At 39.1% G+C, this 25,764-nt stretch overlaps 1 protein-coding gene across 3 annotated transcripts in view; it reads left to right on the forward strand.

Annotated features, from left to right (window-relative positions):
• Window positions 1-25,764, forward strand: part of LOC131258375 (calmodulin-binding receptor-like cytoplasmic kinase 3) — a 46,420-nt gene that overhangs the window by 11,302 nt on the left and 9,354 nt on the right. For 2 of the 3 annotated variants that reach the window (XM_058259658.1, XM_058259660.1), the window contains exon 3: window positions 14,952-15,214. The exons of the other annotated variant lie outside the window; for it this stretch is intronic. In XM_058259658.1, coding sequence (XP_058115641.1) covers window positions 14,952-15,214 — 263 coding nt within the window. The remainder of the gene's footprint in view (window positions 1-14,951; window positions 15,215-25,764) is intronic. 3 annotated transcript variants of the gene reach the window in all.

Here is a 25,764-nt window from a genome sequence, read left to right on the forward strand (position 1 = left end):
CCACATGCATCTTCCCAGTGTGGGGCCTTCAAAGATGCATAAACATGCATGTGGGTTCTTCCAACACGGCTATGTAGTCGATTCGGGCCCCATAAAATGATTATCCAACCATAAAGATGTTGGAACTAGGGCCAAAGATCTCCTCCTCCTCCGGTACACTCTGAATGGTGCTTGGATGTCCTCATCAATATGCCATTAGTTGGAGATTGATGTTTGGACTACTCAAAATGATTGTTTCTTTTAAGAGCTCTACTCACTTATGACTGGTTTTTAGGACAATTGCCTAATGGCCGCAATTTGGTGCTAAGAATGTTGTCACCTTCTGATGTTACAAAAAGCAATAAAACTTCAATTTATGGCACTTCAGCTTGAGTTTGAGCACACACATCGATCTATCCTTCACCAATTACCCTTTCGACAGTTGTTAGAGCTTTAATTGAGTTTGTTGGTTAGGAGAGTCGACTTCGTTCCGTGGCCAACTTTCACTCTCTACTTCAGATTCAATGATCAACATGATTCTTCACTCCTAATTCCTTTGGGCCCTATAGTAGGCTCACTTTTATCTTCGCCGGGACATGTCTTTAATACAGTGCAATAGTTGCTATCAGAGAGAGAGAGAGAGAGAGAGCACATAGGATTAGGACGCCTAGCCCAATCTTAATTATAATAGGAGGAGAAAAGGTACAATGACATATATGCACTTAACATGAAGGAAAAACTAAAGAAAGACTAAGGGGCAAATGAAGATAACATAAAATAAAAAGTCTAAGGCCCATACCAAATAAGGTCCACACATTGGACCTGGGGCCCAGTCATAAGCCCAAACGCATAAACACCAGCCTCTCCATCAAGCTGAAGCATAGATATCAATCATGCCCAGCTTGCTAAGAATATGTTGTCCAATTTCCACTGTAAGAGCCTTTGTGAAGACATCCGCTAACTACTCGGAAGACGGAACAACAGATTGGAAACAACACCTGTAACAACCTTGTCACGAATAAAGTGACAATCAACTTCAATATGTTAGGTGCACTTATGAAAAACTGGATACACGTTATTTGAATAACAGCTTGATTGTCATAATACATCAGCACGAGAGTCTTCAAGGAAATCCCAATTTAGAAACAAAGCTTTTCAACCACATAATTTCACATATTATATTCGCCATAACACAATACTCTGCCTCAGCACCAGATCGTGCTATAGCTATCTACTTCTTAGTCTTCCAAGTGACTAAATCGTTGTTGAAAATAATACAATGGCCTAACGTAGAGCAACGATCATCCAGGGAACATGCCCAATCTGCATAAGAATACCCCTCAATATCAATATTACGATGACGATCCAAGAGGATACCACGCCCTGAGGACTATTTGATGTAGCGTAAGATTGAACAGACAACTTCAAGATGACTAGAATGAAGAGCATGCATGAACTAACTAATCAAACTCACTACATCTGCATGAGATAAGCCTGGTTGAGTAATCATTAAATATATCAATATTCCAACCAAGCGTTGATACGTGTGAGGATTATTAAGAAGTTCTTCATCATTTGCCTTGAGCTTCTTATTAACTTTCAATGGAGATTCAACAGGTTTGACACTAAGGGTGTGTTTGGGCACTGGGATTAGAAGGGATTAGGTGGGACGGAATTGCATCTGGTCCCGTGCCAATTCCACTCCATGTTTGGGGAGGATGGAAAAGCTGTCGACGGAATTGCATTGGGTCCGATGCCAATTTCACCCAATGTTAGCAAGTTGTGTAGGTCCCACTATGATGTTTAGGTTAGATCCACACCGTCCACCCATTTTTTGAGATTATTTTAGAGCATGGGCCAAAAAATCAGGTCAATCTAAAGCTCAGGTGGACCCCACCATAGAAAGCAACGGGGATTGAATACTTACCGTTGAAAACTTCAATGGGTCAATATAAGTTTTGGATCTACCTCATTTTTAGGCCCATGCCATAAAATGAGGTTACAAAACAAATGAACGGTCTAGATATAACACATGTGTGTTATTCTTAATAACTTCGAATGATGGTTAGTATATCCATTCAATGTACCACCGGATTACCAACAAAGCATGGAATTATTCTTATCCCGTGGCAACAGGGTAATTATGTTTTTTGAATCCCATCCCACCGAATCCCTTCCAATCCCAACGCCCAAACACGCCCTAAGATTCCCAGTTGAAGTCAACAAATCAAAGCATATTTCCGTTGAGATAGAAATATGCCCTTCTTGGACCAAGAGACTTCAATTCCATGAAAGTTCTTTAATGGTCCCCAATTTTTAATATCAAGTACCTTGCTCGAATATAATTTCAGCTTTGATATGCCATTAACATCATCGCTTGTAACAAGAATATCATCCGTATATGCCCTCACAATAGTAGTCCCCTTCGCATGCTGCTTAACAAACACAAAATTACGAGAATTGATACAAGTGAAACCAATACTAATCGAGGCCTCACTAAACTTTTCGAACTAGATGCGATGAGCTTGCTTCAACCCATATACCGCCATCTTTAGAAGACATATCTTTCTCTCCTCCCCCTTTCGAGCAAATCTAAGAAGAGGAAGTACATATATCTGCTCAGTCAGATCACCATTCTTAACATCAAACTAATGCAAGGGCCAATTCAAATTGGCAGCAAGAGAAATAATAACCATACAAAGTTTATCTTAGTGACAAGAGCGAAGGTCTTAAAATAATCCTTACCAAAGGTTTGTGTAAAACCTTTAACTACAATGAGGGCTTTATGGTGAGCTATACTTCCATCGAGATTGTACTTGAGGACATATAACCAACGACAACCTATAGGATTCTTCCCAACTGGTAACCAAGTCTTCTCCTATATATGGTTCTTTTTAAGAGCTACAATATCCTCTTTCATAACTCAGTGCCATGGAGGAAAAATAGGAGCCTCCTTAAGATTTTAAGAATTGTGGAGGAAGAACACTCAATGGCTGAAATAAATGACTGATGTTAAGGGGGCAATGAATGATAGGAAACAAACCTCTGAATAGGATAAGAGGTATACTATCTTTTTATTTTTCTGACAGCAAGAGGTAAATATAAGGTGGGTTCTAAATAATGATCATTGTAAATAGGCAATCAAGTAGGAACACTATCATACCTGTAGCCAAAGGAGTATGCTTCATGGTGTCCTAAGAAATAATGGGTTTGCGAACAGTCCTTCATCTAAATAGCTTTAAGTTTTACTTAGTGGAATCAGTAGAAACCTTATTTATAGCATTGTCAGGCTGAGAAGACACAAACACTATCTAATCAGACTAAAGAACAAGAACAGGAAGAACCATAAAATGTGTCTCCCCCTTTATATCAAAAAAAGTATGGAGCATCTTCCACAAATTTAACATCTATAGAAACATAACATTTTTTTAGTAAGAGGATCAGGACATTTATACCCCTTTTGTATAGACGAATATTCCAAGAAAATGTATCTAACAACTCTATTTGACAAATTTTTTTATGAGAGGATTAGTTTTATAAACATAACTTACAGATGCAAAGCAAGAGAATGTCAGAGATAGGATAAAAGTCCAAAAAATACCAAATGAGAGACTTTCCAACAAGAATTTTAGTGAGAAGATGATTGATCTGATAATAGGCTATAATAAACAACATTTTCCTAAAAAGATTTAGGAACGAGCATTCCAACAAGAAGAGCCTAAGTGACTTCTAAAAGATGTATATTCTTCCTTTCAGTCACACCATTTTGTTGTGGGGTATATGCCCATGTGCTCTGAGAGTTAATACCATGCTCCTGTAAATAAGATATCATAGTATGAGAAATTAATTCTTTTGCATTATCTGTACAAAGAGTACTAATACTCACATTAAATTGATTTTTACCCCAACTATTAAACACTTTGAAAATAGAACTAACCTCATCTCTAAATTTCATTAAATAAATCCATGTCATATGATATGCATTATCAATAAATGAGACAAAATATTTAAATCCATTAGAAACAATGATCATTGGACTTCAAACAACCCAATGAACCAAACAAAAAATTCTACTGGAATAGCTTGCTGCAAGCGGATAGACAAACTTATGGTGTTTGGCTAAAACACAAGCCTCACCCTTTAAATTTTTAACATCACTAGACTCGACTGACGTTGGTAATCAAGACCACAATACTAGACTCAAAAGATGACCAAACCTACAATACTAGAGATAGAGGCCTTCCTTCTAGGCATTGAGACACTCACTTGAAGTATTCAAACGAAAAGGTATATACCATCCTTCTCATGTCCACCAAGCAGCTTCTTTGTCTTCAAATCTTGGAAAACATAATGATTAGGATAAAAGGTCACACTACAATTCAAGACCTTGGTTACCTTAATAACTGATATCAAATTAGAAATAATGCTAGGCACCAATAAGATAAATGACAAGGTAAAAGGCAGGGAAACTGATATAGTACCCTTACCCCAATAGGAGTTAAAGTACCATATGCCAATTTCACAAGTCCTAAACTGGAATTGGGAGTAAATGAAGAAAAAGATCTAGATGTACCTGTTATATGATTAGTAACCCTTGCATCAATAAGTCAATGGCTTAAAGCGGAGGTAGTATGAAGAGCACTGGATGTATTACTTATCCGAGTCAAGGAAGTGGATGAGGAGGCCTTATTCTTAGTGGTATCTCTTAACAAGGCATCATACTTAGAATTTCAATGATAAACAACATCACCAACCGATGGAACTGCAGGTGAAGCTGACTAACGAACTGTGTTCCCAACAATAGTATGAGAATCTTTGCCATCTGATGTTGCAGAGTTAGCAACTTGGCCCGGAGGTCTACCATGAGAACCCAACAATAATCCACAGTATATCTTTGTCTACCACAGTGAGTACACAATCAATCAATGCCACGACCACGACTACAACAACAACCATGGTCACCATCACATCTTCCTCTTCCTAACCTTCTACCATGACCAACATTAGTATTATCAAAGTTTAAAAAAAACCTGTCACTATAGCAAAATTTTCAACCAAAATCAATCACATAGTGGTGCGACGCTTTTCATCACTTAATAATAGTGCATAAATGCTATTAAGTGATGGTAAAGAGGGGGTGCACCAAGAATCTGAGTGCGAACTGGTTCAAACTCTGTATTAAGGCCTCCAATAACTAAAAAGTCTTTTCTTCTCAATGGTCCTTTTATATGCCTCTGCATCTGTGAAACACACAAAATGAAAATCATCTAGAAAGGATAATTCCTGCTACAAACTATGCATTTTGGCACTATAGTCAGACATTAATCGCTCTCCTGCTCAAATTTCTAATCTCCTGATAAATATTATAAATCTGAGCCATATTATTGTAATTTGTATACAGTTCATGGGCATCTGCCAAATATCATGAGCAGTGGATTAAAAAACAGGCTATCCTAACTTCTGGTTCCATCGAATTCAAAAGCCGAGACATGACAAGTTAATGGATTTCCAGTCTCCATATGAAGGATCAGACAGTTGAGGTTCTGTGATACCACCAGCTATATAACCCGAATTTTGTTTTCCTCCAATAAACATCTGAATGGCTTTCGACCATTGAATGTAATTGTTAGACTTAAGTTTATATGTGTGGTAATTTGTAAGCAAATATTTTCATAATGAACAATCAATTGCCTCAAAAGTCGACAAAGAGACCATATATAATCCTCAAAAGATAGTGAGAGAACCAAGGTGGAGAGGAATGGCCTTACAACTGGACAAATAGATCATAAAAGAAGCCCAAAAAATTTCCCAAATGACAATAACCAACAAACTCTTACTTTTGTAAACTGGATGCTGAAAATTTAGAGAAAAAATCACTTAAAAATCCATCCAACAATACCTCCAACCATTCAGCAAAAAATAGCAAATCCTTCAGAAAAATGAATAAGAATTTCCAGCAATGTCTTCAACTAGACAGCAAAATGATCAACAAGGGCTTCAACTGCATATCAGAGATGCTTCAAATCCAGCAACACATCAATCAAATCTCCAAAAACTTTGGTTGATCATCAAAGGGGCTTCAAATCTAGTAAAACATAATTCAAAACTCTAAATAATAATAATAATAATAATTGAGCCACAAGCCACCCCCCTCTCACAAATCACGACAAGTCAACGAGGAAAAGGCTTAAAGACTCTTTAAATAGAAAGAAAAAAAAAAACAATGAAGAAGAAGAAAAAAGGGTGAAGGGAAAAGAAGATTACGAAGGGAAGGAAGGGAAACCCCAAGGGTGAAGGGAAAGGAAGAAAAGAGGAAATAGAAGAAAAGTAGATTACAAAGGGAAGAAAGGAAAACACCAATTGTTTAGAAAAATTAGAAGAATAGAACGCATAGGGTTAAGGAGGAGGGTGTGGTGGAGGAGGAGGAGGAAGGAAAGAGCCTTAAGAGCACTTGGGCTCTAATACCATGTCAGAGAAGGATGAGACAATTTGAGAGAGAGAGAGAGAGAGAGAGAGAGAGAGCGCAGAGGGTTGGGATGCCTAGCATTGTCTAATTTATAATAAGAGGAGAAAAGGTACAGTGGCATGTATGCCCTTAACATGAAGGAAAAACTAAAGAAAGACTAAGGAGCAAATAACAAAAACAAAATGTAAAGAGACTAAGACCCATAACACATAATGCCCACACATTGGACCTAGAGCCCAGTCATAGACTCATAGGCCCAGACGCACATGCAGCTATAGTCGCAATCGATTAGGCCCTTTAATGTATCATAATCTCAACCAATACAAGAATCATAACCACTAGAAAAAAAGTGCCCCTGGTATACTACTGTGCACAACCAAATTGGTTGCTTATGTTGCTCATGCCTCTGAGGAACCTACCGATGCCTTGCTCCCTCATGTAGAGCTAATAGGATCTGAGTATGTTACCTATGATAACTTGCAGATGGTGACAGATGAAGAGAGAGTGATTCGAATGGCTAGAAACAAAGGCAAAGTCTAACAATGGGAGGTTAAACTTGTGAAACTAGGCCCGGAGTGATTGCTTAAAACCATAGATAGCCTTCTTGCGACGACTAACCTGATGCAAGCCACTGGTTAGGAAATATCCTGGTGGCTAATCCATATATACTTCCTTAGTAAGGTTACCATAAAGAAATGCATTCTTCTCATCCAGCTAGAATAATGGCCAAAACAGATTCGCAGCTAACAAGATGACCACACGAACGGAATTAAGCTTGGTCATAGGGGAGTATGTCTTGAAGTAGTCCACACCAGTGTTTGAAATATCGATTCACGTTACGTATTGCACCCTTGAGATATGGATATGTATCTGTTATTGCATGGGATATATCGGTTGTACCGTGTAATGTATCATTGTTGTTGGAAACATTGGGAAATTGGTCAAATTTTTCAATGAAACTTCAGTGATTGTTAAAAAAGACATCAATACACACTTATAAATCAAAACATTACAAATAAACAATTGCACATAATAGGTTTTCTTTGTATGGGGTCCTAATCTATGCGTTGTCTAATTGAATTGATGCAAGTATATTCAAAGTCTATTCATATAATTTATAAATGTAAGAAGACGTGTGAAAACACAAGCAATACATTCAAAAGCAAAAGAAGAATCACTAGATCAGGTTACATACATGTTTGATTTTATGTTTAGACACAAAGATTGCAACTAATTTGCGAGAAATTGAAAATTTTTTAATTCTTTTTTCAATTTTCCGCAACTTGGCCCATCTCCTCCAAATCTCAAAATCAAAGCTCCCAATCCATGATTTTTCATGCAAAATATGAAAAATCATAGATTTGTAATAATTTGACACTGATTTAACATGATTTACAGAAAAAAAAAAGGATTGAAAATCGAAAATGCTCACCGAATTGAACATGTGGGATATATCTCACTACTTGTGTGTTTTGTATCGCACAGGTAGGATACAAGATATATCGTGGGATATATCGGTTGTTATAATCGATACTTAAAACATTGGTCCACACCATAAGTTTGAGTGTAGCCCTTGGGACTAATCGAGCCTTATATTGATCAATTAATCCATCCGTAAGGTACTTAATAGTATAAACCCAACGACACCCAACTGTTTGCTCATCCTTATGTAAAGGAACTAGCTTCCATGTATCATTCTGTTCGAGAGCCTACATTTCTTCCAAAATAGCTTGCTTCCCATTAGAACTATTGTGGGCCTCCTTAAGAGTGCGAGGAATAGATGAAGAGGAGACCGAAGTAGCAAAGGACTTGAAAGTAGGAGATAAGCACTGAAAGGAAACGTTATGATGGATAGGATGGCAAGTACATGATAGGCCAGGTTTGCTTACAGTGATTAGGAGATCATAAAAAAATGAAAGGATAGTACTTGGATCTCCATCAGAAGTGGATTGAATGATGAAAGGCTGATTGGTGGGGGATTTCTTCCGTCGTTGGTACACACATAATGGCTTGAGAGGTTCAAAAGGATGTGAGTCTTCATCAAGAGAGGGAACTGGAAGAGGTATACATGGATATAACAAAATCTCCCCCTGATTGGTAAGACGATTGTGTAGTGAACACCCTTCAGGTGAGAGAAGTAGGGAACATCCTCAAAGATGGTGACATCCATTGACACATACTTCTTGCGAATCAAGGAGTTATAACATTTATACCCCTTTTGGGATCGTGAATATCCCAGAAAAACTAGTTTTCTAGACCAATGACTTAACTTGTCATTATTGTCATCAAGTTTATGAATAAAACAAGTACAACCAAAAACTCTAGGAGGCAAGGGAAAGGCTTTATCATGAGGATGTAAAAGTTCTAAGGAAAACTTATTGTGTAAAACCCTAGATGGAATGCGATTAATAAGAAAGACAACTGTAAGTAAAGCATCATCCAAAAAAAATTTGGAACATTCATACTAAAGAGAAGTGCACATGTAACTTCGAGAAGATGATTCTTCCTTTCGACAACACCATTTTGTTGAGGGGTCCTTGGGCAAGAAGTCTAAGATAAAATACCATGATCCTGTAAAAAAGTCAAGAAAACTTTCAGCATATATTCACCCCCATTGTCAAAATGAAGAACTATAATGAGGCATTGAAATTGACTAGCAACTTCATTGTAAAAGCCCTAGAACATCTCAAAAACTTCATGTTTGAATTTCATAAGGTAAATCCATGTCATGCGATAATGATAATCAAAGACACAAAGTGTTTGGAATGGTTGTGTTGTCTCTACACACAACCCTCATATTATTCATATATATGTACATAAGGTGCTCTAGTAGAGCATACAAAAGACATACATATGCACTCAAATAAAGATAAAGTTACATATATATCTCAACAAAGGGAGTGGTGTTTTGTATAGCCATGTGGGCATTAGGGTACTAGCAAATGATGTGTATCATGTTTCATGAGAGGCATCGGCTTCAAATGGCCATGTACCCTTGACGCATACACAAGCATGATCATTCCAACTTCTCCAGAGGTCACATATACCAGAGATAAGGAAAGAATGCATCAAATTGTATGTTAGCATCTGCCATCTAGTGACAGGGTTGTTAGAGTCTGGCCCTTAAAGGGATGACCTGGTGTAGGGAGTCAAATTGAGGGAGACTAATCTCATGTCATAATGCTTGTAGTTCTTGAACAATGGCTGAGGGAGTGGTGTTTAGCGCCTGAACACAGATCCTGTCCCTAGGAAATCTAGAGCCTAATGCTTGGGCTTTCAATGGGAGGTCTATGCCTGGTGTAGAGCCTTTCTAGTAGGAGTGGAATCACTGAAACTAGCAAGGCTCACCACAACTGGGAGATGAACATTGGTGTCGAAAGTCCCAAGAGGCAAAGGAAGTTGAAAAGTCAAAGAGTCCTTGCAAATGATGCACTAAGAGGAATTTATAGTCCCTAGAGATCTTGGATCTAATCCCTTAGGAAGTCTAGAGCCTAGCGCTTAAGCTTTCAATGGGAGGTATGCGCCTGGTGCAGAGCCTTCCCAATGGGAGTGGAAGTGTTGAAACTAGCGAGGCTCACCACAACTGGGAAATGAATATTGGTGTCTAAAGTCCCAAGAGGCAGAAGAAGTTGAAAAGTTGAAGAATCCTTGCAAATGATGCACTAAGAGGAATTTATAGTCCCTAGAGATCTTGATTTCCCTCCAAAAGTTTGTTACATGGCTATGGACACGTGTTAGCCTCCCATTGGATGAGAGGAGCTCAATTCCATGGAATCTTGGAAAACATGCAAACTAACGCTTGTTATAAAAGAGGCTAAGAGCCCAACACTTGGGCAATAGCTGAAGGGGGTAGATGCAAAACTGGTGTAGATGGCCACTTTAGACACAGAGCATCCGGAGTTATCCTTGATAGGCACTAAGGCTCCACTTAATGTGTATGAGCTCATTTCACTCATTTGCAAAATTGCACGTGAACAATAATGAATGTTCTTAACCAGTTTATAAATTAGCATGTTGTAAGAACAAACTCAGCTAGAAGGATTTAGGAATTTGCATTTTGGCCAGGAGAGCTTGGGTGACTTCAAGAAGATACTGATTGTTTCTTTTCTGCTGCCCCATTTTATTGTGATGAGTACGAAAATGATGTTTAATGCAAGGTATTAAAAAAAAAAAAACAGTTATGTAATGGAAACAGCATACACTCTTACATGTTTCAGGGTCGTAATGGCCCATGCTAGAAAATTTGGACCATAATAGTCCTGTAACAGCAGTTATAATGTCACATAACTGCCTACGGCCTTTACATGTATATAAGTCTCCTTTTGGGGGTTGTGTCCTCTGCCTTTCACATTTTTGCTGATTGGGACTATTTTTAACCCATTTTCGAATAGATTTGTGCAATCTTTGAAGATTAAAACACAAGATTTTAGCCATTTTCGAAGAATAAAAATTCCAAGGCTGAATTTGGAGGGAAAAAAAAGGGTTTTTTTTTTTTTTTTTTTTTTGTTGTTGTTGTTGTTGCAAATATATTGATTCAACATTTTATTACCAAATGGACCAAATCTTGCTAGATTTGTGTTTGATTTGGACATGTTTGTATATTTTTCGATTTTTTATTATTTTTGTTGGTTTTATATAGTTTCTAGCAATTAAAAAAAAATGTAAAATATTTTGAGTGTAGATTATTCAAATACATGTATGGACTTTATATCTACACATGCATGCACTAAATCAATGTTTCTCATCTCTTTTCTACTTTCGGGGTAATTTTTGTCTATTTGGGTCATTTTAGGGTTGAATCATTTTTTTCCTTAAATTTCTTGAGGGAATGATGTCAAATGCTTAAGGGATATGCATTAGTGAGATAAATCTCACGGATTTCATGAATTTTAGCCCATTTCGGGGGCGTTTGAGTGGTCCAAAATTGGCAAGACTATTCATCCAAATTTAATTTTAATTTTTTCTCAAATTTCTTAAGGGAAATGGTGTCAAATGGTTGAGGATATGCATTAGTGGGATGAGTTCCATAGATTGCATAAAGTTTGGGCCATTTTTGGGGGTATTCCAATGGTCACAATTTGGCTCTACATTATTCATCCAAATTTAATTTTTTATTTTTTCCTCAAATTTCTTGAGGGAAAGGGTGTTAATTGGTTTGGGATATATGCATTAGTGGGATGAGTTTCACAGATTGCATGAATTTTAGGCTGTTTTGGGGGCATTCGTGTGGATCCTAAATCAGAGTTTATATTGAATCATTCATATTAGATATTTAGAAGATTAAATATTGGAGTTTTGAAGTCAATCTAACCCTCTTATGTGAATAAAATCACTAGGCAACTCGAGACAAGTTCCATACCAAACTGTGGCCCGTTACACCGTCATAAACATGTTCAAAACCAGAAAAAGAATGCATATTTGGAATCCTCTTTTTTATTTTTTGAAAAAAAAAAAATCATATTTTTTCTATTTAAAAAAAATCAATCGATGCAAGGCTGTAACGTAACGGTTCAACGGCCAACCCCTTACATCGGCCGTTTGGTGCTCAATCCCATTTTCTTACAAATAAGATTGGAGTTCAACCAATTACTCTCCCTCGTTGTTATCAAAACTAATTCAAAACATTTGTGAAAAATTTTGAAATGGTGAAAGACCTCATTTGTGTGCTTCATCAAGTATATCTTAGTCATGCGAGATGAGTCATTTATAAATGAGATAGAATGAACCAAGGAAAACACGACATCGTCTATTAGTACTTTTATTATTGGAAGAAGGAGCATTGCAATGACGTTTAAACAATTCACAAGTTTCATACTTAAATAAATCAAGAGAAATAGGATTGATAAAAATAGGAAGTGGTTATTTTAAAAATCTACTAGAAGGGTGGCCAAAACAACAATTTCACATATGAATATGTTCCTTGTTCACACTTAAACAGAAAGCATGGTGGCTACTGAAATTCTTATTGCAAAGGTACATCCCACACTCCTCACGTACCTCCACCAATCACCTTCTTCATCTTCAAGTTTTGAAAGACACAATGATCATGAAAGAACATTATGGAATAATGAAATGTTTTTTGTGAGACTATTAATAGACAGTAAATTAATTGATAACATAGGTACAAGTAGGACAGAGGAAAAAAAAAAAAAGGTTTGAAGAAATAGGGCCAACCTCTTTTCCAGTGACAATGTAGAATGTTCCATCATGTACTTTTACGATGCCAAGAGATGTGTTGGTAAGAAAAAAAAAAAAAGATCTCAACATACTAGTCATATCATCAGCACCTCCTATGTTAATTACCCAATGAATAACATGAAAGGAGGCATGAAGAGTAGAGGTACCTGTATGTGTATCGGAATAGTACTGGAAGAATCGTCAGAACCATTATTAACCTGAAGAGTGGCCATGTTTTAAGCCAGAGATTCATGCTCACTTCAAGAGAGTTGAACAAAATCACCAAAGGAATTGCCTTCAATCGAGGTAGGATTAGTCAAGAATTCAGCATTGTCGGCAGTATGTTTTTGGAGAGGTCGGCCATGTAGTTTCCAACATGTGTTATTATAGTGGTTTCTTTGCTTGCAAATGGGTCCAGAACCCTTCTCCTAACATTTTGCCGTGACCTTGGCCACCTTGTCCTTAGTAGCAAGCAAACACTCCCTTAGAAATTCTATCTCATTAGTAACGAGAGTTATCGTTTTATGATTAGAGGAGTGCGTTTTCACTATGCTTTCAGGTTCTTTTGTTTAGGCCTGACTTGACACTTGCATTGGAGGATTATATCGTCTCTAATCCAGGAGGCCCATCATGTCCGAATCAGATCGACTTGATTATGTACTAGCTTTGACTAATCCTAGACCTATGGACGTATGGGGATTTAAAGGTCCTAGTGTTGTGCGCTTTGACTCACCTTGCGAGGTTACAAATGTAATTAACACATAGGTTTGGTTGGGCATATCCATTAAGTATGTGGTTGAGGTCCATATGTTCCAACTTGAGATCACTAGTTCACCCAAGAGCACTTTGGTGGCTTAGATCTTAGTTATCAGACCATTCATCAAGATGTGTTTTTAGTTGGGCCCTACTCTTAAAAAGTTTTAGATGTTTTATTGAAGGTTTTTAACCGTTGATTTTTTGTTTTCACCATTAAAAATGGTTTTATTGGACGATGTGTATCGGGTTGCATGAGATTTATGGCCAAGGATAAATGCCAATGGTAATGTAGGATTTTGATAAATGTGGGAATTTGGGTATATGGATAGGCAACATTACAGACTTTTGATTATATAAGGGTGAGAAGCACCATAACTAGTGCATCCCTCTGAAACCCTACCTCTTTATCAATAGATCCTACCCCAACCGGGGGTAGGAAGTAAGAGAGTGAGATCTTGGAGAATTTGATTGCATTGACATGGAGATCCTTAGTGGAATTAAAATTTGAGTTGTTCAAAACCATTACGCTTCCATGTCTTTCAAAATTCGCTAGCATGAGGAATATCTGACCCCATGATGAAGAAGAGAATGGGGCATATAGGTAAGGAAAGTAAGTTAGGAAGAGAAGAAAGGAAGATTTGAGTAAAATGGCTTCATAGATTTGCGAAAGGGGTGTTCCTTCTTATAACCTGTGTGCACGCGCCTGCGTGCGTGTGTGATATTCGTAATTGTACACTAATTTGAATAGTTTACAAGATATGTATAGTGCATTGCAGGAGATGGTTCTGCGCTACTACTTTTTCACTAATACTGAAAACTATACTTTTTAATGCTTATTTCATCCTCTTCTAAGTGCAAGTTCTTGACATGCTGAAAGGAATTGTTATTCATTCAACAATCGTCACAAGTAGGATCTTATTCATCTTCTTTGATGAGGAATTACAGTGTCTGGAGCCTCAACATATTGACATTTCTGATGCTCCCGGTTCTGTACATGAGATGCCCAGGGTTCAGTAATCACATTGTTGATTCTGCAGGCTCTACCATAGACTGGATGGCCCAAAATTTATATGATTGAAAGATCTTATTCCTTCAGAAGGTTGCCTGTAAATAGAATACAGGGAAAAGAAAATACAGCAATGGTCCACTTTCAACTGGAAGGGCCAAAGATCAAAGGGTCAGTATCTTTCACTGGGGCACCCCTATCTATGGTCAGGTACAATATAAATGGTATGGATCACCAGACCATGGACCCCGAGTATAACCAATTGCATCAGCTCACAACCTTGTACTTCTTTTTTAAACTATTAATAGAGTTATGAAAGAACCCACAAAGTACGCACCAAATGGTAACCAACAGGCTACTCGACATGAGTCACAACAGTACTTAAAATGATATGAAAATAGGGGGTCTGTGTAGATTATCTCGAGAAGCATGATTTAATGAACATTATCAATCTTTTCTGTTTTCAAGTGCCTTATCGATTCTATTCATGCATCATGATGTAAATGATAAACTGCCATCCAGATCTAGAGCTGGAGTGTTTCTAACTGAAGAAGTTTGTTGAAGCAGTGGATTCAGTTTCCTCTGTGGAAGTAAGTTCTGTTTCTGAAAGAGTTCCGCCAAGTCCACTTCGAGTACCTCCTAGTCCATCTCGGTTTTCATCATCTCCACAGTTGAATAGAGTTGGATCGATACATCTCAATATGAGTCAGATTAACAAAGCTACCCGCAACTTCTCCCCAGCACTAAAGATAGGTGAAGGAGGTTTCGGGACTGTCTACAGGGCTCAGTTGCAAGACGGTCAGGTCGTTGCAATTAAAAGAGCCAAGAAGGTAATTTTCAGTTTCCCTGCATGGTTCTTAAGTACTTGAAATTCTCAAAAATAAACCATGTGAAACTGCTACAGTAATATTAGTACTGATAAAATACCATCATCATCTAAGCATTATCCCAACTAATTGGGGCTCGCAAAGTAATTTTAAAGCATGATGAGTTTGTATTTTCTTTAGAAAGCTATCATACACTGCTATACTATGAGTAGGTTCTTCAGGAAGAGCTCTTTTCTTTTGTTTCTTTTCTACATGTATCCATGAGCACAGTTAGTGAAGTGCAATTTATGAGGAAAAAAATGTACTTTAGAGAGTAGAAGCTGTAATTTAGCTTGCAACCAACAATAAAACATGAGATGTTATGCAAACAGATAGCTATTAGGAAAATGTATGATATTATCCAATATTTGGAAGTGAATGCTTCGTATCCTTAGGTTGGTATTAAACTATTCGGTACTAATATAGTGGCCACGTCTAGGTATGTCTTGTCATCATAATTATATGGGTTGAGCTTGTTCTTTTTTCTTGTTTTGTACGTTTTTCCATAAAAAGCAAACAGTTAGGCTTATTCATTGAATTCCATTCACCTCATGTTTTCCCATATAATGAACTATGTTAGACAGGCTCTTTGAAATGGGTTTCCAACATGCAAACCCTAGCTCTCGGTCTGTGTGTGGAGGAGACTATAAGAAGGGATGAGATTGGCCTCGTTGTGACCATGCATGGCATGGGCCCCACTTAACTCAAGCACTTGAGTGGGCCATGGGCCCGACTAATTGGCCGAGCAGATTATGAGGAAATCCAAAACGATAATTGTGTGGATGGGTGGACTGTGTCCGCAACCATGCTACTATGATTGTGGACTGGTCCGTGGTCCACTGATGTGTTTCTGGATGAAATCGCATGTGGGTTGTCACCTTTGACCCTGGAAGACTGGTCATGATTGTCTAAAGGCCAGTGGCCACCTGATCGGTCCTACCATTGTGGGACCCACACTGCACTTAACTGCAAGTTCTCACTCTTTCCTTGGGTAGCAAGTTCTAGGAGTTTGTTATTTGTTTAGTTTCTTAATTAGTTTCCTTGTTTTCACTGATTATTGGATTCAAAACCTGGATTCCAAGTTGTGTAGAGAAAGTGTTAGACTCCTAGTGGATTAAGAGGCCTCTCTCTTCCAAAATCTATAACTATGTAGAGGATCTGGATTTTTACAAAATATTGTAATTTGTGTTGCTTTTTTAAAGCCTTGAGGTGTTCCTGCTATTGTTTTTCAGCAAAGGTTCATTCCATGTGCTGAAGGAGTAAAATAAATTCCTACTGAATCACTCAAGGTTTCTAATCTTCATGAGGTGTATGTTGTTTATGGATGATGTGGTGGCGCTCCTCAAGACTAGAGAGTGGGTGAATGCTAAATTGGAGGTTTAGAGGAAGGATCTAGAATTTAGAGATTTAACAATTAGTAGAACCAAGATAGAGTATTTGGTATGCAATTTAAGTATCAATGTTCTTCTTTGAGAAAATAAGATAAGATGAGAGGAGAGAGAGAGAGAGAGAGAGAGAGAGAGAGAGAGAGAGAGCTCAAAGAGGTCACATGCCCCCTCCTCCCACTTTAATATATTAGGCACTAAGGCGCATAGCACTAATCTAAACAATAACTCACAAAGACTAAAATCTTTGACCGAAAGACACGTTTGGACAACTTATAAACTTCCTACCGTCATCTACATACGAAGTGGGCCACATACAATCATTACCATCCATCACAATCCAACACTCCCCCTCAAGCTGGAGTATTGATATCATTTTTACCTAGCTTGTTGAAGATACGATATAAATGAGCTCTTCTAAGAGCTTCAGTGAATATATCTGCTGACTGATCCTGAGACTTCACAAATGGAATACAATTCTCTTTGCTAGCAACTTTTTCTCTAACAAAGTGACACTCGACGTCTATGTGCTTTGTTCTCTCACGATAAACAGATTGCTAGCACTGTGAGAAGCAGCTTGATTGTTGCAATGAAGCTTGATTAGACCCTCAACTTTAAATCCCAACTCATTCATCAATGACTTTAACCACACAAGTTCAAAAGTGGTATGTGTCATTGCCTTGTACTCTACTTTGGCACTCAAAAGTGCTACCACACTGCTTCTTAGTACACCAAATAAATAAGTAACCTCCAACGAAGGTACACCAAACCGTATTAGGACCGCTTGTTGGAAGGAGAACTAGCCCAATCTGCACCAGAATATCCCTCAATTATGAGATGGTCAGTGTTGTTGTAAAGAATCCCATGACTAGGAGCACTTGTAAGATATCTAAGAATATGCAGCACACCTTCCATATGAGGAACACGAGGAGCCTACATAAACTAACTAGCTACACTCACAGGAAAGGTGATATTTGGTTGAGTGATTGTTAAACAAATTTCATTTTGCCGACAAGATGATGGTATCTTCCAAGATCATCAATCAAGTCTCTTAATCCCCATTCAGCTTTAAATTGAGATCCATAAGTGTTTCAACCATCTTGACACCCAAAAGACCAGTCTCAACTAGTAAGTCCATCACACTTTATTGCTACAAATTAAATTCCACCTTGGATCTAGCCACTTCAATACCTAAGAAAACCAAATTCGACCCAAGTCTATCGTATAGAAATGCTTATAAAGAAATGCCTTTAACTTTTTAATGCCTACACCATCACTAATTGTGACAATGATATTATCCAAATACACTACTAGTACAACAATGCCTTCTTGATTGTGCTCCATGAAAGCAAAGGGATCAACTTGACTCTGCGTCATGCTATATTCACACACCACTTTACTGAACTAGTCAAAACAAGCTCTTAGAGATTGTTTTAAACCACAAATTAACTTCTTGAGATGACGTACCTTATTTGACTCCCCATGAGCAACAAAGCCTGGTGGCTGCTCCATATACATTTCCTCGACAAGGTCTTCATGAAGAAAGGCATTCTTCACATCAAGTTGGCACAAATGCCTGTCCATATTCGCAACAATTGAAATAATTACACATAAAAAATTGTGCTTCGTTGTAAGAGAGAATGTCTCAGACTAGTCAATTGCAAGGATTAGTGAATTACCCTTTAGCAACCAACCAAACCTTTAACCACTCCATTGAGCCATTAGGGTTGTGTTCGCCCCTATAAACCTATCTATATCTAACTGCACATTTTCCAACAAGTAACACAGTTAACATTCAAGTTCAATTGGGATGAAGGGTTGCCATCTCTTCTTCCATAGCATTCCTTCATCCATCGTGACTAAGCGCCTCTTAAAAAGAACGAGGAACAAACACCGACTTACAAAGACAAAGCAGAGGTTAAGGTGTTCCATAACAGTAACGATGGTTGTAACCAATATTTTAAATATCATTATCGCGTAACATGTCGCATCGCACCCTTGGGATATGAATACATATCAGTTATTGTTCGCACCCCAAGTATAGGGTTGTGATGTAGTAATAATCTTGGTAAGACCGAGGTCGAATCCACAGGGACTGAACCTTGTACGCAATCTGAAAGTAACTAGAACTAGACCTAGAAGAAGATGTAATCTAAATCAGGAAAATTTGATAGAATAATGGTGAATTACTGAACTAAAAACTAATAAAAATAAAGGTGGGAACTAGGGTGCCAAGGATCCACTTATAGCAATTGGGAAGCTACCTTGCATGATTCAAGGACACAACTGGAATCAGAGTCCTATCCTATCCAATTGGTAAGAAGAGGTTTGTCAGATCTCTGAACTTCTCACGGATCTAATCATCGATAGATGAGAGTGGTAAAGATTTGGAAGTGATTCCATCACCAAACCATGCCCAGGATACAAGGCAAACAATGGCAATTTACCAAACTCATAACCAATCATAAGAGAATTGAGAAGATTAGGAGGATTCCATCACCCAACCATGCCCATGAGACGATGGTGAACAATGGGATTGCCTAATTTCATAATCTCAATACAGGAAAAGAAGATATCTCAAGCTATCGCAGATCTATTGTAATTTGAGTCACAACAAACCATTAAAAAGTAAAAATATTCCTTCATAATCAAACTAGAATCCAAGAGAGTTCAATAAAATATGAATCAAAACAAAGAAAGCATCCTAATTATGCTACAAGCTTCACCTCTTAGCCCTAGCTAAGAGATTTAGCCTATCATAATCATGATTAACTAAAGTCTCTTAAGAACATTGAAGGAAAGAAAAACCAAAGGAGGAAAAAGAACTTGATGCCGGCCACACTCTGATGCTCTCCACGTCTGCCTGGATCCGTTCTCGTCTAGAAGAATGAATGGTCGGCCCTCTCTCTCTCTCTCTCTCTCTCTCTCTCTCTCTCTCTCTCTCTCTCTCCCTTTATAGACGTGCGGCAGCAGGTCGATTTGCGTTTACGTAGCTGACTCTGTTTCGCAATAAGAGAGATGGAAGTACCCCCTTATGCAGGTCCTTGTTTCCTTGCGCAGCAGCATTCAGAATCGTGTGGTGACCCACTATGACAGCTATGAGAAGATATGAACCATCTATCCATTTTTCTAGGTTATGTTGGGCCACGACCCCAAATTAGAAACAGATTTGAGCCTTTATTGGGCCACACGCTGCAAAAACGTGTGAGTGAAACTCATCGCTAAAACATCCGTGAAACACTCTCCGTGCATGTGAATTTTGGTTTTTATAAATAGTTGGAGCAATAGGTGGGGTCCAACTTGATGTTTGGTGGGAAATCCGCTCCGTTCATTGGCTCTGTAGGGTAATGTTAGGCCATGGACCGAAAGATGAGAAAACTCCAAGTCTTTGGTGGGCCACACATGGCGTAGGGAGATGGGGCGAAACCCCTTGCTGAACTTGTTACGTCACCTGTTGTGTTGCTACACGCGGCTTCCGCTTGTTGTTTGACATAGGTGGGCCCCACTTGTGGTGATCTTCTGGGGGATCCACTTCCTTCACCGCCTTTAGCACGCTGTGCTAACCCATAGTCCCAAATCTGAAGTAGATCCGATCTTTAGGTGGGCCGCACACGGTCCACCAATGCATGAAATGTATTCACCATTAAAACAACTTTCACCCTTACGTATTCACTTGACATCCTTTAATTACAAATTTGCCATTCATTTTCCAATCATCTTCCGACATTTGTTATATTAGAGTGCACTGTCCAAATTCCCTGAAATTTGGCGGGTATCCCCCGTTTTTCATGCTCTTTCCATCGGTCTAGTTTGGGTCCCGATCTCCCAAGGATGTCCAAGATGTTCTTTTAAATGGCTAACAAACTTCGTGCTTCAGGACTGAGGTTACACATGTTTGGTTGAAACATTACCCGGTGGTTTGGACATATAACCTAAGATCTTCAAGATGACTGGATTATCATAATATTCTGATGTCCCGTTTGGGAGATCCAAATGCAACGAAGGGTCAAATGACATGCTAAAAATAGGAAGACTTGATGGTTGGTATTCTAGTCATGTATCTGGGTGATAGTACTATCAGTTTTGTAAATGGATGAATACAAGGTAGTTTTCTGGAGTGATTAGGGGTAGGACATGTATATTATAGTGTCCATGGTAGTGTTCTGAAGACATCCACACCGTCCAATCATTTTCTCATCTAATTTAAGGGGTTGAGACCAAAATTGAAGCATATCCAAAGATCAGGTGGGCCCCAAATCAATGATTTAGTGGCTGATCTGTCCATTGGGCCACTTCCACAAAGATCCAATGGCTTAAATTTTATATGTAGGGTTACTTTATGGTCCTCAGGCTAGATATAAAGTTTCAAGCCAAACGGATGGTGGGAACCCTGTGATCTTGAATTCAGGATGAATTTCAGGCCTCTTTAACTTCAATCACTGAGTTTTCTCGGATCTTTGGCATGTGAATTCTTCGATCTCGGTCCTCTAAGATCCATCCCTTACCTTGGTGATTCTTGAGCATCAAATCTAGGCTTTTAGCACTCTTTTCAGTCCAAGCTCCTAAATTCACCTTGCAACAAAAACATGATTAAAATAAAACGTTAAACATTATCATGTTCGTAAAACCATGTGATAACTGGGGTCTAATATGCAATATTTGACCCTCAACAGTTATCGCATGGGATATATCAGTTGTATTGCGTAATAAATCGTTGTTGTTGGGAAACATGGGAACATTGGGAAATTGGTTGATTTTTTCAATGAAACTCCAGGGATTGTTGAAAAAGATTTCAATATACACTTAGAAATCAATACATTACAAAAAAAAGTGCACATAATAGGGGTTTCCTTTGTATGGGGTCCTAATATATTCGCTTTCCTATTGAACTGATGCAAGTATATTCAAAGTATATTCATATAATTTATAAACATAAGAAGACATGTATGAAAACACAAGCAATACATTTAAAAGCAAAAGAAGAATCACTAGATCCAAGGTGTTCCGTATCCATTACGATATGCCCGTAAAGGTGATGGGGACATCTCACGCGCCCACCCCTCCCTACGCTGTACACACGGAAGAGGACCCCCACCATCGATCTGGATCAATGACGACGTCCAGGGAGGACCTTCTAGTTAGAAGACGGAGTTTTGGTTCAAGAGAGTGAGCCCGATAATCAAGTAAAGCCCATCATGGGATCTCATGATTGGGGCCCACTAGTCGGATTGATTTCATATTTTAGGCTTTGATTATTTATGTTATTTAGAATATCATGAATGCTTTAGATTTCTTTGATTAATTTTTATTTTGGTTTACTTCATCGCTAAGTAATAGGTTGCGCACATGACGCGAGTTTTGAGGTATAGGTTTTTCTTATAAATAGGCACCCCTTGTAGTTCTTTTGATTCATTGAAGTTTAATAAAAATTCCTACAAGTTTTTCTACTCTGAGTTTCTGAGTTGTGAAAAAATTCAAGTGGGTGCGAAGCCCTCCCTTTTTGAAGGGCTAACTACCGTGGTGCGAAGCCACATCTATCCTCATCCATCCTTACCCTCCTCCATCTATATATCTTACCTTCTACAACCGTCCTCACCTCGAATCTATCATTTTTGTAGCGGATCCTCTCCCTACAACTAGTTTCCAGAATCTGGCCCTGCAGGAGGGTTGAAACTTCTGCGGAGCACTGCGCACAGCCCGTAGCTCGGATCGTCCTGAAACTTTGGGGGTTTGGAGCCCACCCCTAGCCAACCAAGGCCAAGGAATCGATTTTCGGGTGTGGGACCTGCTCGCACGTGCAGCCAGGCTAGTGCGCACGTGCGCCAGACCCTGGCCCGCTGTCCGCCCGCGGGAATTGTCTCCCGATTCAGGTTTTCTCTTATTTTTCCCTTTTTATACCTATTTTCATAAACCCTAATCCTAGATTGCATTACCCTTAATTAATTTGCCCCTTTCTTCACCGTAAGGTTCCTTGAGTTGAAATTAATGAATCCCTTGGATTAGGGACTGATTACTGTGCATGTATGGATGATTATTTCTTATCTTTGAGTATCGTTTGGTTCATAATTTTTATTGATCCAACCCTAACATGTGTAGGCATGGACCCGCATAGATTCCCCTTAATTGAATGTTTGGACTTTCATGTGGGATATGGAATTTGTGTAATTGTTTTTGAACTAACGTGATCTTAAGCCTGAAATCTCGCACATCATATTTGAATTTCATGTCTTGCATCAAATTTGGTATTAGAGCTTAGGGTTCTTGTACGGGAATGCATTACATGTTTAGGGTTGGTTTGTGTAAGTCCGTCATACATCCAGTTTCATCACATATAGCTATTTAGAAGACTGTAGTCCCTGATATTAGTTGCTGAAATTTCTATTAGCAGGGAGTTAGCAATTCACATTGCTGTAACTTTCTGTTAGTCCTTTTTTTCGACAACTATATTACTGGATTGTAGTAACATTGCGTAGTTTCCCTCATATAGAGTCTCATAGGATCATTTAGTCTCATTTAGTTGCATATAGTCATCATAGAAAGTCCTTAGGTGGAGTTAGCAGTTGTATGCCCCCACATACGGGTCGTGGTTGGTTTGCACCTTACACTAAACATGGAACGATTGCAAGAGTCACTAAATAAACTGTCCCAGTAGATTGAGTCTTTGGGTAAGCGCTTGGATATGGACTAATGCTTTGAACAACTTGATGTGCGCATTACCTAATTAAAGGCATCCGCCAGGACAAACCTCACCATTAGAGTAGATGTTCAATCTCAAGCAGGTGGCCAGGAGGATAGACCAATGAATGGAGTTGGCTAAGGAATCAGTCATGGGCATGCACCCGTGCACCCACCCCATGAGGGACATCAAGACTACTATTTTGAGTGGTACAACATGCATGGCCTTATGGCTAGAGAGGGTGCATCAGAGGCTAGTGTAGAGTTACCCATTGAGGCCATTTCGGTAGTGGATGAGTTCCACGATGTCTTTCGTAACGATCTACCGAATGAGTCTCCCCCTAGGAGGGATATAGAGCACACCAGAACATGGGACACCGTACTACCTATAGCTGAGTCTGCGTTTAATAGTCTTTCGATAGGTCCACGGGTCAAAGTCCTTGTGAAGTTGTTACTGGTTATAAACCTAGGAAACCTATTGATCTTGTCCCTATGTCACTGTCCCATATGCCGTCAGAGTCGGCAGAGTCTTTTGCACATCACATTCATTCATGGCATCAAGAAATCAGGCAGAAGATCATGACTAGTAATGAACATTACACACTTTCTGCAAATCAACATAAATGATTCAAGAAATTCAATTTAAGGGACTGTGATGGTCCACATCAGGCCAGAGCGGTACCCTCAGGGAGCCGTTCGTAAGTTACACGCGCGTAGCGCTGGTCCATCCAAAATTATAAAACGAAACGGTCTCAACGCGTATGAGGTGGATTTTTCACCTTCCATGGGAATTAGTCTCACATTCAATGTGGAGGATCTAGTTGCATTTCAGGGGACCACTGATACATTGTCCAGCCTATCACCTAACGATCCTGATTCCCTAAACCTTTCCCTTAATTCATGGTCCCCTCCCGACCCATCTTCCCAGCCTCTACATCCCATACTTACCCTTCCCGACCCATTTTTCCAATTTCTACCTCCCATACCTACTCGTCCAAACCCATCTTCCTAGCCTCTACCTCTCATACCTACCCTTCTCACACCAAAAGAGGAAATAGAGGATATTTTGGACCATCAGATAATATCCACGTCGGACGGCAGGTTTCAGAAGTTCTTGGTTAAGTGGAAGTCACGCCCAGCTTCAGACAGTACGTGACTCACTGAGGAAGAGCTTCAGAGACTTGATACTTATATCTCGGAGCGGTTCAGGAGTTTTGTTTCGCCAGTGGCACGCACATCCCCCCCCCCCGTATGCACGAAGGAGAACCCCCACCATCGATCTGGATCGATGACGACGTCCAGGGAGGACCTTCTAGTTAGAAGACGGAGTTTTGGTTCAAGATAGTGGGCCCGATAATCAAGTAAAGCCCATCATAGGATCTCGTGATCGGCGCCCACTAGTCGGATTGATTTCATGTTTTAGGTTTTGATTATTTATGTTATTTAGAATATCATGAACGCTTTAGATTTCTTTGATTAATTTTTATTTTAGTTGACTTTATCGCCGAGTAATAGGTTGCGCACATGGCGCGAGTTTTGGGGTATAGGTTTTTCTTATAAATAGGCACCCCTTGTAGTTCTTTTGATTCATTGAAGTTTAATAAAAATTCCTGCAAGTTTTTTCTACTCTCTGAGTTTCTGAGTTGTGGAAAAATTCAAGTGGGTGCGAAGCCCTCCCTTTTAGAAGGACTAATTACCGTGGTGCGAAGCCAAATCTATCCTTATCCGTCCTTACCCTCTTCCATCCATATATCTCACCTTCTACAGCCGTCCTCACCTCGAATCCATCAGTTTCTGCAACGAATTTTCTCCTTATAGCCAGTTTCCAAAATCTGGCCCTACAGGAGGGCTGAAACTTCGGCGGAGCACCACGCACAGCCCGTAGCTCGGATCGCCCTCAAACTTTGGGAGTTTGGAGCCCACCCCTGGCCGACCAGGGCCAAGGAATCAGTTTCCAGGTGTGGGACCCGCTCACACGTGCGGCCAGGCTAGGGAGCACGTGCGCCAGGCCCCGGCCCGCTGTCTGCTTGCGGGAATTGTCTCCCAGTTCAGGTTTTCTCTTATTTTCTCCTTTTTATACCTATTTTCATAAACCCTAACCCTAGATTGCATTACCCTTAATTTATTTGCCCCTTTTTTCACCCTAGGGTTCCTTGAGTTGAAATTTGTGAATCCCTTAGATTAGGGACTGATTACTGTGCATGTGTGGATGATTATTTCTTATCTTTGAGTATCGTTTGGTTCATAATTTTTATTGATCCAACCCTAACATGTGTAGGCCTAGACCCGCATAGATTCCCCTTAATTGAATGTTTGGACTTTCATGTGGGATATGGAATTTGTGTAATTGTTTCTGTACTAACGTGATCTTAAGCCTGAAATCTCGCACATCATATTTGAATTTTATGTCCTGCATCAAAAGGCCGATACGTATAGGTAACGGTCATGACCATT

The sequence above is a fragment of the Magnolia sinica genome, chromosome 10 (genome assembly GCF_029962835.1).
Source record: "Magnolia sinica isolate HGM2019 chromosome 10, MsV1, whole genome shotgun sequence".
Taxonomy (NCBI): Eukaryota; Viridiplantae; Streptophyta; class Magnoliopsida; order Magnoliales; family Magnoliaceae; genus Magnolia; species Magnolia sinica.